The 14249-nt window shown below is 47.2% G+C and overlaps 1 protein-coding gene across 1 annotated transcript; it reads right to left on the minus strand.

Moving 5' to 3' along the window:
- Nucleotides 1–6503: 6503 nt before the first annotated feature.
- On the minus strand, nucleotides 6504–14211 carry RIT1 (Ras like without CAAX 1). Its single transcript, XM_027613104.1, has 7 exons — nucleotides 14166–14211; nucleotides 13913–13960; nucleotides 13509–13633; nucleotides 13327–13383; nucleotides 10439–10512; nucleotides 10021–10212; nucleotides 6504–9146 (listed from the first exon to the last, which is right to left on the minus strand). Exons 3-7 carry the CDS (start codon nucleotides 13612–13614, stop codon nucleotides 8916–8918), a joined length of 660 nt encoding a protein of 219 aa, XP_027468905.1. The 5' UTR covers nucleotides 13615–13633; nucleotides 13913–13960; nucleotides 14166–14211; the 3' UTR covers nucleotides 6504–8915.
- Between the last annotated feature and the right edge of the window lie 38 nt (nucleotides 14212–14249).

The raw sequence follows: 14249 nt of genomic DNA on the forward strand, positions 1-14249 counted from the left end.
GCCCTGCGACTCTTGGTCTCAGGGTTGTGAGATCAAGCCCCACGTTGGGTGTAGAGATTACTGGGGGAAAAATGCAGATTCCAGGCTCCAGACTTACAGTCCTTTCTCCAGTCCTTCTGTTTTCCTCTCAAAATGTAATTCCTCAGACCATAACCACCATGAGAGAGACGATGGCTTCAGTGCTCGTTAGCCTGTCCGTGTAACTGGAAATATTTATACCCCAAAGCAATTCCAAGAGGGCTGATTCTGTTCTCTCATTCATTAATTCCCTTTTTTTTTAAAGATTTTATTTATTTATATGAGAGACAGAGAATGGTAGAGAGACAGCACGAGAGGGAGGAAGGTCAGAGGGAGAAGCAGACTCCCCGCCGAGCAGGGAGCCCGATGCGGGACTCGATCCCGGGACTCCAGGATCATGACCTGAGCCCAAGGCAGTCGCTTAACCAACTGAGCCACCCAGGCGCCCCTCATTCATTAATTCCTAACAAAGATTTGTCATTGAGAGCGTAGCATATGCCAGGTGCTGGGGGCACAACACTGATCCCGAGGCACACAAGGACCAGCCATAATCAGATGATCCCACCAGTAAATATGCAATCACAGACTGAGAAAGGCTCTGAAAGAGAAGGAATGCAGGCTAACGTACCCCTCGGGGGTCATGCCCCGGGGTGCTCCGAGGACCCCTGCACGCCCTGAAATCTGGAACAATGACTTTTCCTACCTTCTCTCCTGTGGAAATTGCCCTCACCGTGTGCACGTGTTTCCTTTCTGGAAGCAGGAAAGGAAGCCCCCACTCTTAAGGTTTCAGTGAAGGAAGGGAAGAAGTTTTTAGGGGCACCTGTGTGGCTCAGTCGTTAAGCGTCTGCCTTCGGCTTGGGTCGTGGTCCCAGGGTCCTGGCACCGAGCCCCCCATCGGGCTCCCTGCTCCGCGGGGAGCCTGCTTCTCCCTCTGCCCTTCCTCCCCTGCCCCCCCCGACTCATGTGTGTTCTGTTAAATAAATAAATCTTAAAAAAATAATAATAAAAATAAAAAAGTTTTTTAAATGACAAAGTAATATAATAAGCATATTATACAAAAGTTGGAAAATAAGAGAAAAGGAAAAAAAAATTAGCCGGGATTCCAGAACCTTCCCAACCTTCTGTCTTCTAGTCTTATTTCCTGCGCATTTTTTCCCTGAGGCGTCACACACGGTCACTGTGGAAAACACGTAATATAAAGTACAAGTTCATAGAAACCGGGAAAAACATCCATCGACAGGGGAACATCACTAGTTTCCGCACACCTTCCCATCCGCAGCTAGCTGGTGTTGCAATCATGGCCCACAGGTAATTTTGCATATTGCTCTCTCTTTAGGGGTAAGTCTGAAAAAATAATACGATAATACAATGATGGTAAGAGTATCTTGGCACTCAGTCAAGATGCTTTTGTCTACAATTAACAGGAAACCCAACTCAAATTGGCTTAAATACCAAGAACATGTACTGGTTCACCCAAGTGTAAGTCCACGGGCAGGGCCTGCTTCGGGGCACTCTGGAAAAATGTCACTAGCACCGCGAGGGTCCCGGGTGCTTCCTGGGGGCCACACGACATGCAATGTCTGCTTAACCCTAACGGTTCCAGGGGAAAAGAGGAGATTGCTTCAGGACCACTCCCAGAAAAAATAAGGTAAAGCATCCCCCAGAAACCATTAGCTTTTCTCGCCTCTAATCTCTGGCCCCAAAACGGGCCACGTGGTCATTGCTGAGCCTATCAGGCAAGAAGGAGGGAGTGTCTTTTGGACTGCCCTGGACCTGGGTGTGGGAAATGGGTGGCTTCTTGAAAAAGATGTCATTTCCTTTGGAAGGAGGAATGGGTGCTGGGCTGGAAGTAAATGGGGACCACATTGTCTTCCCTCCTCCAGCATCTGTCCGCCCACAGCGTTTTCTCCTATGATCTTCTTATAACAAACTCTGAGAAGAGCCGCCAACCTCATCCACCTCCCGTACCTTGTGGTTTGATGAGACAAACAGCCTAGCACTTGGGGTCCTCTTTAAATGATTCCAGAGTGGAGCACCTGGGTGGCTCAGTTGCTTGGGCGTCTGCCTCCAGCTCAGGTCATGATCCCAGGGTCCTGGGATCGAGTCCCACATCAGGCTCCCTGCTCAGCAGGGAGTCTGCTTCTCCCTCTCCTTCTGCCACTTCCCCTACTTGTGCTGTGTCAAATAAAAGCTAAAAAAATATAAATGATTCAAGAGCAAATCGGTTTAGCCACAGAGCATAATTTTCCAGAAAGCTGAGAATATCTCTGTTCCTTTTTTTTTTTTTTTTTAACTTTTATTTAAGTCATCTCTCCACCGAATGCAGGGCTGGAACTCACAACCCCGAGATCAAGAGTCGCAGGCTCCCGAAACTGGACGTTTTCATGATTGACATTCACTCACACCCAATCAGTCTCCTGTCTGGCATTTTTCCAAGTTGACACTGAATTTTTCACCATGGAGCAGGAGCTCCTACACGTCCCCTTACCCCCCACCGCCATTCTCCACCACTCAATCTGCATCTCTGACATGAGACTGTGCACATCAGCAGCAGAGGTGCCTGGGGCACCCGGCTGGCTCGGTAGGCATACGACTCTTGATCTCAGGGTGAGGAATTCAAGACCCCACACTGGGTGTGGGGCCTACTTAAAAAAAAAAAAAAGATATCCCTGAAGAACAGAACCGAGCCACCAAGACCTGCGTTCTTGTTATTCAGAAGGCTGAATTCCCAACATCCAACACCATACCTGGCATCCAGCAGGCGCTCAATAAGGGTTTGTGGAATGAAGGAAGACAGGCAGGGGACACAATATTGTCTGGGAAGCAGACCTAAAGTAAACACAAAAAAATCTGTGCCTCTTCCTACTTATGACTGAGTTGGAGTTTCCAAAGAAGTCTGGTCCAGAGTGGAGTCTTGTTTTTGTTAGTTTTTTGGGTGGTGGCAGTGGTAGGTGTGTCTTAGCTGCAACCAGACCCACATGTGCTCTTGAGGCTGTCTGGGGATCTGACAGTAAGAGTGGCCACAGTGTTTTGGGTGGGACTAACCTAGAGGTGCAGGGACGCCCTCCCGGCCAGCAGGGATTTTATATTGGATTATACTGTATTTGAGCACCTACTCGAACTCACCTTCCTATCAAGCACTGGTGTGCAAGGAAACTAGGGCAAACATCCGATGGGGGGGGTAGTTCTGAACCTAGAGATTTTCTCCTGGCTCAGAGCAAACTGCAATAAAACTAGCAATAACCAGCTCTGGGAAGGGCAGGAAACGACACGTCCCCACCCCAGCAGCTTTTGTTCAAAAAAGCTGGGTGACTTAATGATATGATCGCGTGTGCTGAATTTTTTTAAGCAAGGACTACTAGACAAAGCTAAAACATTTCAGTAATTTTATCTTGAGGCCAACTCATGTTTAAAAGCTGATTGGAAATTTCAGCATACCCCAAACACTAAGACTGAACAGTCCTTTGTCCTATCCAGGGGTGTCCTTCATAACAAGGTACGAGTTTACTTTTCTTGCTTGTCCCCCAGCCATGGCCCCTGTTTCGTCCTGCATCTTCTTACTGCTTCCTCTCCGTGCTCCCCACCCCACGCCGCCCTGACAAAAGCCGCTAATGTTTTCGGCACCTGGTGACAGCCAGCCGTCACCCCCACACACCACCCCCTCAGACGCCCACCCAGGGCACTCGACACTGTCTGGCTCAGGAAAGGCAGCATGGCTGCCTTCACAATCGTCTGGGATTCAATAGACATTCCTGGATCCTATCAGAATTCATCAAATCAGAATCTCCAGAGGTTAAGCTAAGAAAATGAGAGAAAAAACCCAGAACCACTCTTGGCTGTTTCTGATCCAGGGCGGACAGGTACTTGGGAGCCACGCCCACTTCAGACTGGCCCTCGCGGCCTCCCCCGCACTCAGCCCCGCCCTGTGGGTGTCCTGCTGTGTCCTCTGAGCCACAGCGGGCTTCTCGATGCTCATCCTGCCTACCCCAGGATAGTCTTGACTCACCCACTTTCCAATCCTGCGCTGGAGCCGTCCTACATACAGGTGCTTGACTTTTCTGTGGTTCCAAGTCATGCATCTTCACTTTTTGAGAAATCTTCATGGCCTAATTCTACCTACCAATTTAATCCAAATCTTCCTGTTTTCTTTTAATTAGTCGATGTAACATGGTTTTAGGTTGCCTATGAATTGCCCTGCCTTCCCAATCCATTGTACGCCCCTGGGAGCAGAAACCACGTGCTAGGAGTCTTTGGTTATGTCCACTAACTTGTGTTAGCCTAAAGAAGCTACCCTTGCCCCAGCTCCAACCGTCTGGACAGTGAAGGGAAATAGGTCTGCAAGGCTCTAAGTACGGGTTGACTCAATTATGCTGTCTGGCTGCATTTTCCTAAAATCTAAACTCCATCCTGCCTTCCAGACCATGCTTGGTCCTCTGCACCAGACAAGCAGCAAGCCAACTCCACTCATCGAGAGACAAGGCGCTTTCCGCAGACAGGAGCTGAGGTGGCTCTGGCTTTCCCCAAAGATGTGGGTGCAGTCCAGCCACACGGGAAGAGAACAGCACCGAGCCGCGGACAACCAGCAAACCAAGCAGAACAGCGAGGCTCCGCTTCCAACTGCCACTGAAAAAAACTTCTCAAAAATTGAGTAAAATAGAAATACACTATTTTCTTAATTATTCTAACTTATGTTATACCTAATTATTTAACACAATTCTTAGTGGGAAGAAGAGAAAGACAAAATTAATTTGTGCAGCAAAAGCATTTAGAGGTATGTGAGGACAGGGCGAGCGATCATCAGAGAACTCAGGCCTCTAACTACTTCCCTGTGAGGCCAGGCCACAAGCCTCAGTTCCAGCTGAGCTGATGAATATATGAACATAGTTTGAACACAAACTTTAAAGATTTTATTTATCTTAGACACTGAGCACGAGGTGCTTGGGCAGCAGGCGGGGAGGGGCAGAGGGAGAGAGGGAGGAAGCCCAAGGACACTCCCCACTGAGCGCAGAGCCCGACTGGCGGCTCAGTCTCACAACCCTAAGATCATGACCTGAGCCGAAATCAAGAGTTGGATGCTCAACGGACTGAGCCAGCCAGGAGCCCCTGATTACAAACTTTAATTTGAAGCTGAGCAAATCCCAGATGACTACAAATCCATTTTCAGTACTGAACCATCTCTTAAAGTCAAGTGCTTGTCCATGTTAACACTGACTCCTAAAAAGTAAGACTTTCAATTTCTTTGTCACCCTTCTCAATAAGTTTGGAAAAGGAGAAACACTACCAACTGTCAGGAGTTTCCTAAATTGATATTTTTAAAGAAAATAAGCAATAAACACTAGAAATGAGGAGAAACTTCAGAAATCACCTCGTTTTGATCTTCTCTATTATTCCACGCAGGTTAAATGCAGCCTCTCCTCGACTTGCCTGCTCTACCGTTAGCACTCAGTGCCCCGCTGGACCCAGCCCTACAGGGGCCTTCCTTCTCTGGATTTCTGTAACATTCCCAGTTGGAAGCAGGTCATCTACTACTTCACAATCCATCTCCAGCCATATATGATGATTTTGTCAAAGCTCCAGAGCAGGGATACCGTCTGTCCCTTCGAATCCCAGTCTCACATGGTGCGCAGTGCACAGAGGAGACCCACGAACACTTTGATGGAACCACCGTGCCCCGCCTAACAGAGGCTAGCTTAGGGAAGGGAATGCCGCTACTCCACTACCTGGTTCAAGAGTGGACCCTGATGACCAATGCTGACCTGCTCAACACAAGTAATGACAACACAAAAACACATTCCTTTAAGGTCCAAACCAAGTCCTCTCCACAAATGCCAATGCCCATTTTTAGTAGTAGAGACAAAAGCAATGACCTTCACATAAGGCAATGACTCCTCCTCACGGTCTCACATTTAGTTTCCACACTTGAAACAGCTTGAACCCTTCATCAGGTGGCAAACACACCATCATCTCCAACGTGTTTTTTCTGTCTCCCCACCACTCCACCTCTCTGCACACAGGGTCTCAGTAGGCTTCCTCAGGCACCTGCCCGCCCCCCCCACCCCATCCCAGGGGTGGCAGTTCACTCCGCCAGGCCAAACACCAAGCACCCTTAAGCGTCCTGGCTGCCGAAGCCAGAACAGGAACAGTGCCCGCGGTGGGGAACCAGAGTCCAGAGTCACTTAAGAGGTGGAACCCCACTCACTGTCACATGGAGACTCTTTGGCAGCTGGACCGCGGTGCCTCACCTCCCTGCAGCCTGTCCACCTGCCCAAGAGCCGAGGTCCTCTCTCTAAATGAAAGAGCATTCCATGCCACGCCCCAACGCACTCAACACAGGTGTCCTGCACATGGTGGGCACTCACATTTTTGAATCCGTATTTTCCGGAACATAAAATCTCATGGTATTGTATTTTCTTAAAATGACTTTTGTGCAATGACTCTAAGCATTTCCACCCATGCACAGGTAAGTAAAGGAGAAGCCCAACAAGTTGTTTAAAAGTTCTGTATTGTGTCATATAAACTGTCTTCACATACACATGCGTTAAGTGAAAGACTGCTCTTCCTTCTCCCTCCCCCAAACATCACAGACCAATTCTTGCTAAAATTTAATAAAATTAAACATATCCCCTCCTGAATTCTAACAGCTCACTCTAAATTTTCTAAATTAACAATCGGGCGCAGGCATCAACAGTCCCAGTGCTTTCAAATGTGTCCCTGAATGTTTCTCTTCAAAGTTCCAGGCAGTAATGGATTTTAATGCCCTCAAATTGGATAAACCTGACTCTTCAGAGCTTATAAAATTACATACAGTTATGATCACTAAGACTAGAGCTGTTACCTACACACATTATACCCCCTCAAACTATTTAGCACCATGAATAGAATTCTCAATACTAATGGGCTAATTAATCCAATGACCAAATACAGGACAGTGACAGTCTTAAAAACACAAATTTGTTATTTTTCTTATATACAATACAAATTCCCCCAACTTATGGATCTTTCTGGCAATCTTCTCTGCCGCCTTGAATGTCCTGAATGATTATACAGCTGTCAAGTTCTTGCTTGACGCTAATTACAATTCCCTAGGTCATTAGTAATGAGAAACTAAGGCACTACATGTAAAAGGCTCTAAGCTAATTTAAATGTGGTGAAATACTGTTAAAACAGAATTGCACTGCATTTCTTTCTACCTTCATGCTTCTCTAAAGTGCTATATGGTTCCTATCAGATTTCTGTCCTGCAAAGATTCAAATTCTGGGTCTTTCACTATTGGATGGCTTGAGTACCATAAAACGTGATTTATTTGGTTTCAAAAGGGACCACGACCTAGCTAAAAAAAGGCACAACCATCACCTTTAAATACCTGGAACAGACATCGCATGGAGTATGAGGAAAAAAACACAATAAGCCTATCCTTCTGCCTGTCAGTAAAGTGGAGAACAGTAAGTCGAGGGGCACACTTTCTAAATGGCGCTGCAGTCGCGTGTTTCGGGGTTAAGATGGTCACAAACTCTGCCCGTGACGTTTAATGTTCAATCTGTGCCACATTATTCTTTGCACTTCTGCACCTAACCTCCACAAAGAGTTAAGTCCAGATATCCAAACAATCCTGATTCTAGAAGAGCGAATGCACCACCCATACGTGAAGCCGTGCCCTCTCCCAGGACACTAGCTCCCCAGCTATGCACAAATATCGAGGTGGTATTCTCTTAGGCTAAGTTTTGTCAAGGCTCAGGCAGCCCTGTGCAGTGAACTCCCCAAGGTCCCTGCAAAGAAATCTTCAATGAGAAACTCAACACACAGGAGTTCTAAAACTTCGTGCTTGGCTCGTTAGCACAGAAGACGCCCAGGCTTCTCTTCTCTGAGCACGGAGTCTAGTGATTGTCTGTGTTGAGAAGGCACATACATGGTTTTACTCTAACTCCCGATGTCTCTTCCATATGGACAATGCAGTCAGTCTGATGAAGGACCTAGAGAACGTTCCCCCAGGCCTAGCTCTGCTAGACAGCACAGGGAAGCACTAATGTAAATGTACTGGTGTGCGCATCTCTGGGGAAAAAAATAAACCTGCACAAGGCCATGGCTGTCCCAACTAAGGGTCTAAACAAAGAGTTTAGTAATCCAGTAATGGCTCCCAAAGCATAGGCCTTGGAAGCTAAGGAAAAGCTAAATCCTGAGAGCAAGAACAAAATAACTTCATAGAAGAAACTCTCCTACATTTCACTCGCTTCTGCTTATCCTCACCTAGCTCAGTGCATTTGGGTTGAATGTGCACTTTCTAGGAAAGCCAGGCTTGCACTGGGAACATGGTCCTACGTGGAGTCCCGCCCGCCCCACTCCACGGCCTGGCGTCCCCGAGCTCATAAACCCCTAATCTGTGACAGGAGGCAGCTCCACAGCAATGCCCTGAACCTGGTTTTCTGTGGTTTTCGCTGTGTGTCCAGGAAGCACCTGTGAATAGAAGAAAGTGAGGCCCTTCCCTGGGAAGGTCTCAGGGAACCCAAATTGAAAAGGACACAGAGTAATGCATAGCAGAAAATTCCTCCTGTGGGTTTCGTAAAACACACATGGTATACAAACTCCCCCAGGGTGGAAACAATCGACATTAATTAACTAATACCAGGAACAGAACCCAAAACATTGGTAGATCAGATTCTAATGTGACAATTTACAAGTAGACAGTGCTCCACTGGGTTAATAAATCAGAATTAGCTAAAAAGACAGTATTCTAAACACCATGTCACTGAAGACTCCCACTAGGCATACCCCCTTCATCAGTTACATTTAGAGGAACGGTCACGACAGGAGAAGGAGCAAGCGCCATGCTCACTCGTGCAGGCCACTGGGTTGCTCAGAGTAAACCCTGCGGTTCACAGGCGAACACGCACATCCTCCCTTCAAGTTACGGAGTCCTTCTTCTTCCGGAATGGTGATTTCAGCCGCTTCCATACACTGGTTTTGGGTTTAGACTTTTTCTCCATGGCCAGCACTGCCTCCTTCTCTTTCCTACGTATCTCCCGTACAAGGGCATGGAACACATCATCAATGTAGTAGCGGTATGCAGCAGACGTCTCAAAAAAGGGACAGCTGAATTCTCGCGCCAAAGCCAGTCCTTCTTCCTTGGTGACCTTTAAAAATGTAAACATGAGAAAATGCACAGTGGTGACCACAGAAAACAATCACAACTGCCCCCAGAAGTGAAAAGTGAAGGGGCAATCTGAACAGAAAGAGAGCTCAACTCCTCCTTCCTATGAAGTGATTTATTTCTAATCCAACTATATAAGAAATCCAAATCGATATAGCCAATTAGGGATAGAACATAATTTCTCCTAGGTCTGAACATTTAGACTTTTTTTAACTTTTGGCTACCACAAGCAGCCTGGCAACCAACATTTTATATATAAATTCCTGGACAGATTTTTCAAACAGGCATTAAGTGAGAAGCACTGTGAACTTATCTACTGTCAGACTACTTCGGAAAAGTCTGTACCCACTCCGCTGCTTCCACCAGTGGTCCCAATATGCCTGTCCACTATTCCTTCAACTCTACACCAGACAGCCAGGTTCTACACATTGTTGCCAATCTGGGGAGTCCAGCTTACTCTAGAATCCTCTACAATTTCTCCTTTTCTCCCCTTCCAGGTCCCCTTCATGATCTTCACCATCAGGAAGTATATCTTGAAGTCTAACCTACATTTGTCCTGCTGCAACATAAACAGATTGGTTGATTATTTTCTAAGGTTTTAGGAACATTCCATGATCCTTCTGTAATACGTACTCTATTTGTCATCTGATTCCCACACTGTGGATTTTATCCTGTAAACTGATTTCTAAAATCCAGATTTTTATCCAAGTTAATTGCAAATCAGTAGATTTAGAGAAATTTCTAAGGTTAAAGAGAAGTTACTTTAAAACTTTTATTTTAAAGCAAAGGAATCTATATACAGTGAAACAACGGCGGCCAACCTGAGACCACAGACTGCATTTCTGCTCTCTCCTCACCTGTCTTAGCTGCTTTAGGTCAGACTTGTTTCCCACCAGAACCACAGGTGTATCATCAGTGCGTCGAACTCTGTAAATAAGCTGCTTAAATTCCCGAACTTCATGGAAACTTCGACGATCGGTGATAGAGTAACAGATGATAAACCCTTCTCCTGCCCTCATATACTGATCCCGCATGGCTGTAAACTCTGCCTGCAGGGGAACCGGATCATTAATGGAGTGATGAAACCTAGGACTGCACACACATTAGCTATGATTTCAGATCAAAGAAGACACATATACCAATTACCTGCTATCCTGAGTCAGAGAGCATGAAAAATTAAGAGAGATGAACTGGTGATCTTCTCTGCGTAAGCCTTCCCCTCCCCTCTACTAGAGTGAAAAATACCTTTACACGTAGCATTCTGAGATTTAATACCTGTCCAGCCGTATCCAAAATGTCCAGGTTGGCAGGCTCATCATCAATACGGATCCGGATTTTATACGCATCTTCTACAGGAGGGAAGAAAGGTTACTATAAACCCATAAGCACAGGAATTATGTAACCTTATTTTAACTTTTTTCTGAGTAATCTCTAAGCCCAAAGTGGGGCTCAAACTCAGGACGCCAAGATCAAGAGTCGAATGCTCTACCAACTGAGCCAGCCTGGCACCATGCAACCTTATTTTAAAATTCATCTTATAGAGAAGTAGATTATACATGAGTTCTTTAAATGTCCAGATTTTCTCAGGAAGCATGCTCAATCCATTGAGATATGTAAATTAGATCTTCAAGTGAGTTGTTTTGTGTTTTTCACCTAGGTGATGACTAGGTTTATTCGTTGTTTATATTTTTAAGACTTCATCTAAAATTCTAGGCTAAAAAAGGATTCTCTTTTTTTTTTAAAGATTTTATTTATTTATTTGAGAGAGAGAATGAGAGATAGAGAGCACGAGAGGGAAGAGGGTCAGAGGGAGAAGCAGACTCCCCGTCCAGCGGGGAGCCCGATGTGGGACTCGATCCCGGGACTCCAGGATCATGACCTGAGCCGAAGGCAGTCGCCCAACCAACTGAGCCACCCAGGCGCCCAAGGATTCTGTCTTTTTAAAAAATATTAGGCTCTGGGGCACCTCGGTGGCTCAGTTAGTTAAGCGTCCGACTCTTGATTTCAGCTCAGGTCATGATCTCAGGGTTATGAGATTGAGCCCTGCATTGGGCTCCGAGCTGGACGTGGAACCTGCTTAAGATTCTCTCTCTCCTTCTGCCTCTCCCCCTGCCCCCCAAAAATTAGGCTCCAAAAGTAACTTTACCATTTGTTAAATAGTTATTAGATGCCAAGCATTACACTAAGTAATCTATATACCTTAATTCATTCAACAGTGGCAATATTCCAACAGTGACAAATATACCAATCCATAGTAGTATTATCTCCACCTTACAGATAAAGAAAAACTCTGAAACATTAAATGTCTTTCCCATATTACAAAGTTAATTAAAACAGCCAGAATTAAAACCAAGAGCTGCTTGATTCAAAAGCCTTACCTACTTAACCAAATACTATGGTTCCTCCTTTTTATACAAGAAAAAAAAAATCATATACTTTTTTCTAAATAATCCATATTGTCATAATTTCTCCTTTATGAAAACAAATTTATGTGCATTATTATAGGAACCTTGAAAATACAAGGAAATTTAAAAAAAAAAGAAATAACCCACTCAATATTTTCATCATTCAAACAATTGCTGCTTACACCCCAGTGTATTGCAGTATTTTTTCTTGAACCCCTGCTCATGACTCTTCCTCAAAGAGCCCACTGAACCAGTGTTTCTCAAACTACAGGCCATGATCCGCTAGGATTAGGGAGTTGTGAATGAATTTAATGGGTTGGGACCAGCATTAAAATAAACAAGCAAAAATCTACAAGAAAAAACACAAGAGCATACCACATGCAGTGACATAAACACAGTTTCCTGATATTTTAGTTATGTGTATATGTGTACCACGTACACATACTTGCACATGTACTAGCTTCAATATAGAATTTTTCTTCTGAGTTAACAGCCAAAGTTTGCAACAAAGCTCTCTAAAGAAAAGACCCTAAATAGTAAACTCCATGAGAGCAACTACTGCATCTTTTTGTTCACCACTGAACTCCCAGGACCTACAACAGTACTTAGCACATAATGGGAACTCAAGACACGGAAGTCTATGCTGTTGAATCAGATGGTATTGTCAGGAGAGCAGCTGACGGCGGGGGGGATAAAATCAGCTGATTAAAAAAATTAGCTCTTTCAGAGAACACATACAAGTTTTGCTTTAAAGAAAAAAAAAATATTTGTGAAGTTCTAAGTAAATTATCTTAAGCCCTAAACTGAGTTTATTTCTAGAATTCTCAACATAGTTTGAATCCCTGAGCAATGCTGTACGTTTAAAAAAACAAGCAGTGTTTCTCTTTTCCTCAAGCCACAGAAGCATGGACTACATAATACGACTGCATCCAAACCTGGCTGGGCACAGAACTCTCTCACCGGCTTTGTGGAAAACAGGGCGGCAGAGGCCTGACCCAGTGAAATCCTCCCTCGAGACCCAGGACCGTGACCCTCTGAAAATACTAGTGTGGCACCCGTCCTCACGTCCCCCTCCCCTCCATTTTTCTTTGTATCTTTAACCCCTTAGAATCACACCTGCTTCCTTATAGTTCAGGAATGACAGTAATAATCTTTGTAGAGAACAGCAACTTTTTTGAAAAGGCCAAACAAAATTTGTTTCCTCCACCAGTGTTTTGCCAACAACAGAGCACTGAGAGTTACAGGAGACATAAGAGACGACCTTACTATGCAACAAACTTGAGGAATAAGGAAGTAAACGAGGAGCTTCCAGTGGAAGAAGTCCAGGCTGCAGATCTGAGTTGTCAGACTTCAGCAGGCCGGCTGGACTTGTTTTTCTGCTTCCTTTTGTGGAAGTTCAAACCAGCTGACTCATAGTTACTGAGCCAGAGACCCTTAGAGAAGTGACAGCAAACGGCTTCGAGGCCTGGACACTTTTCCTTTTACCTGGCAATACAGCCTGGGAACCCCGAAAACCTAACGGACCAAAGTGTTCCATGAACGTTCAAGAAAAGACAGACACCAAAGACGGCTTACCGACCTACCAAGGGAGAAAAAAAGAATGATCTGTTCACCCAGTACTCTGAAACTCTTGTTAAAAAATCTTACAAGGACACCCACAAAGGATCCAAAAAGAAGTAGTTAAAAAGGGTTTCAAAAACTGACACCAAGACAGATCCACACAGTTTATTTAGAAACTTAGGTGGTAACTCCACTTACCAATGGTGGGGTCGTGATCTTCCGGAAATCGGTGGCTGATGAACTGCATGGTCATGGCTTCAAAACAAGAAACGGAAGTTAAAATCCACAGAGGTGACCCACGGAAAGGACAAGTGTCAGCCTCCCACCTGGCGTGGGTGCGGATGAGCACTTCTTGGGAAACGGAAGCACCGGGCACCTACCGCTTTTCCCCACGCCGCCGGCGCCCAGCATCACCAGCTTGTACTCCCGGGAGAGGCCGGCGGGGCTGCCGCAGCTGCTGCCGGCGGGGCGCGGCCCCGGCTCCATGGTCCCTCGGGACGCGCACCTGGAAAGCAACAAGGACGCGCTGCGCCCCGGCCGCAACCCGCGCCCCCGGCCCTTCGCACCCGCGCCCGCCCGGCGCCCCCGGCCCCCCGCGCCGCTCGTCCCCCGCGCCCGGCCGGCGCCCCCGGCCCCCCGCGCCTCCGGGCCCCCGCCCCCGCCCCGCGCTGCGCCCCCCGCCCCCGACCGGCGCCTCCGGGCCCCTCCCCCAGCCCGCGCTGCGCCCCCCGCCCCCGGCCCCCTCCTCCGGCCCGGCGCCCCCCCCGACACGGCGCCTCCTCACCTTTCCCCGGGCGGTCCGGCCGGCGACACCGCACAGCGTTCCCAAGTACTGTAGTTTCCAGAAGAAAAACAAAAGCGGCAAAACAACTTGGAGTTCCTCCTCAGACCAGGGCGCCGGCTGAGCCCAGGAGACGGCCCCTCAGGCCCCCGGGCCCTCCGCGCGTGCCCGCCCCCACCCCCACCCCCGCGCCGCGGCGATCCCCAGCTCGCCCACCCGCCCGCCCGCCCGCCGCACGCGAGGTTGCGGCGCTGACCTGTGACCCCTCCCGTGGCCGGGGAAGATGGCGCCACCGCGGGGGGGCGGGGCCGCCACCACGGAGGGGCGGGGCCGCGTGACG

This window comes from Zalophus californianus, chromosome 10 (assembly GCF_009762305.2).
Source record: "Zalophus californianus isolate mZalCal1 chromosome 10, mZalCal1.pri.v2, whole genome shotgun sequence".
Lineage (NCBI taxonomy): Eukaryota > Metazoa > Chordata > Mammalia > Carnivora > Otariidae > Zalophus > Zalophus californianus.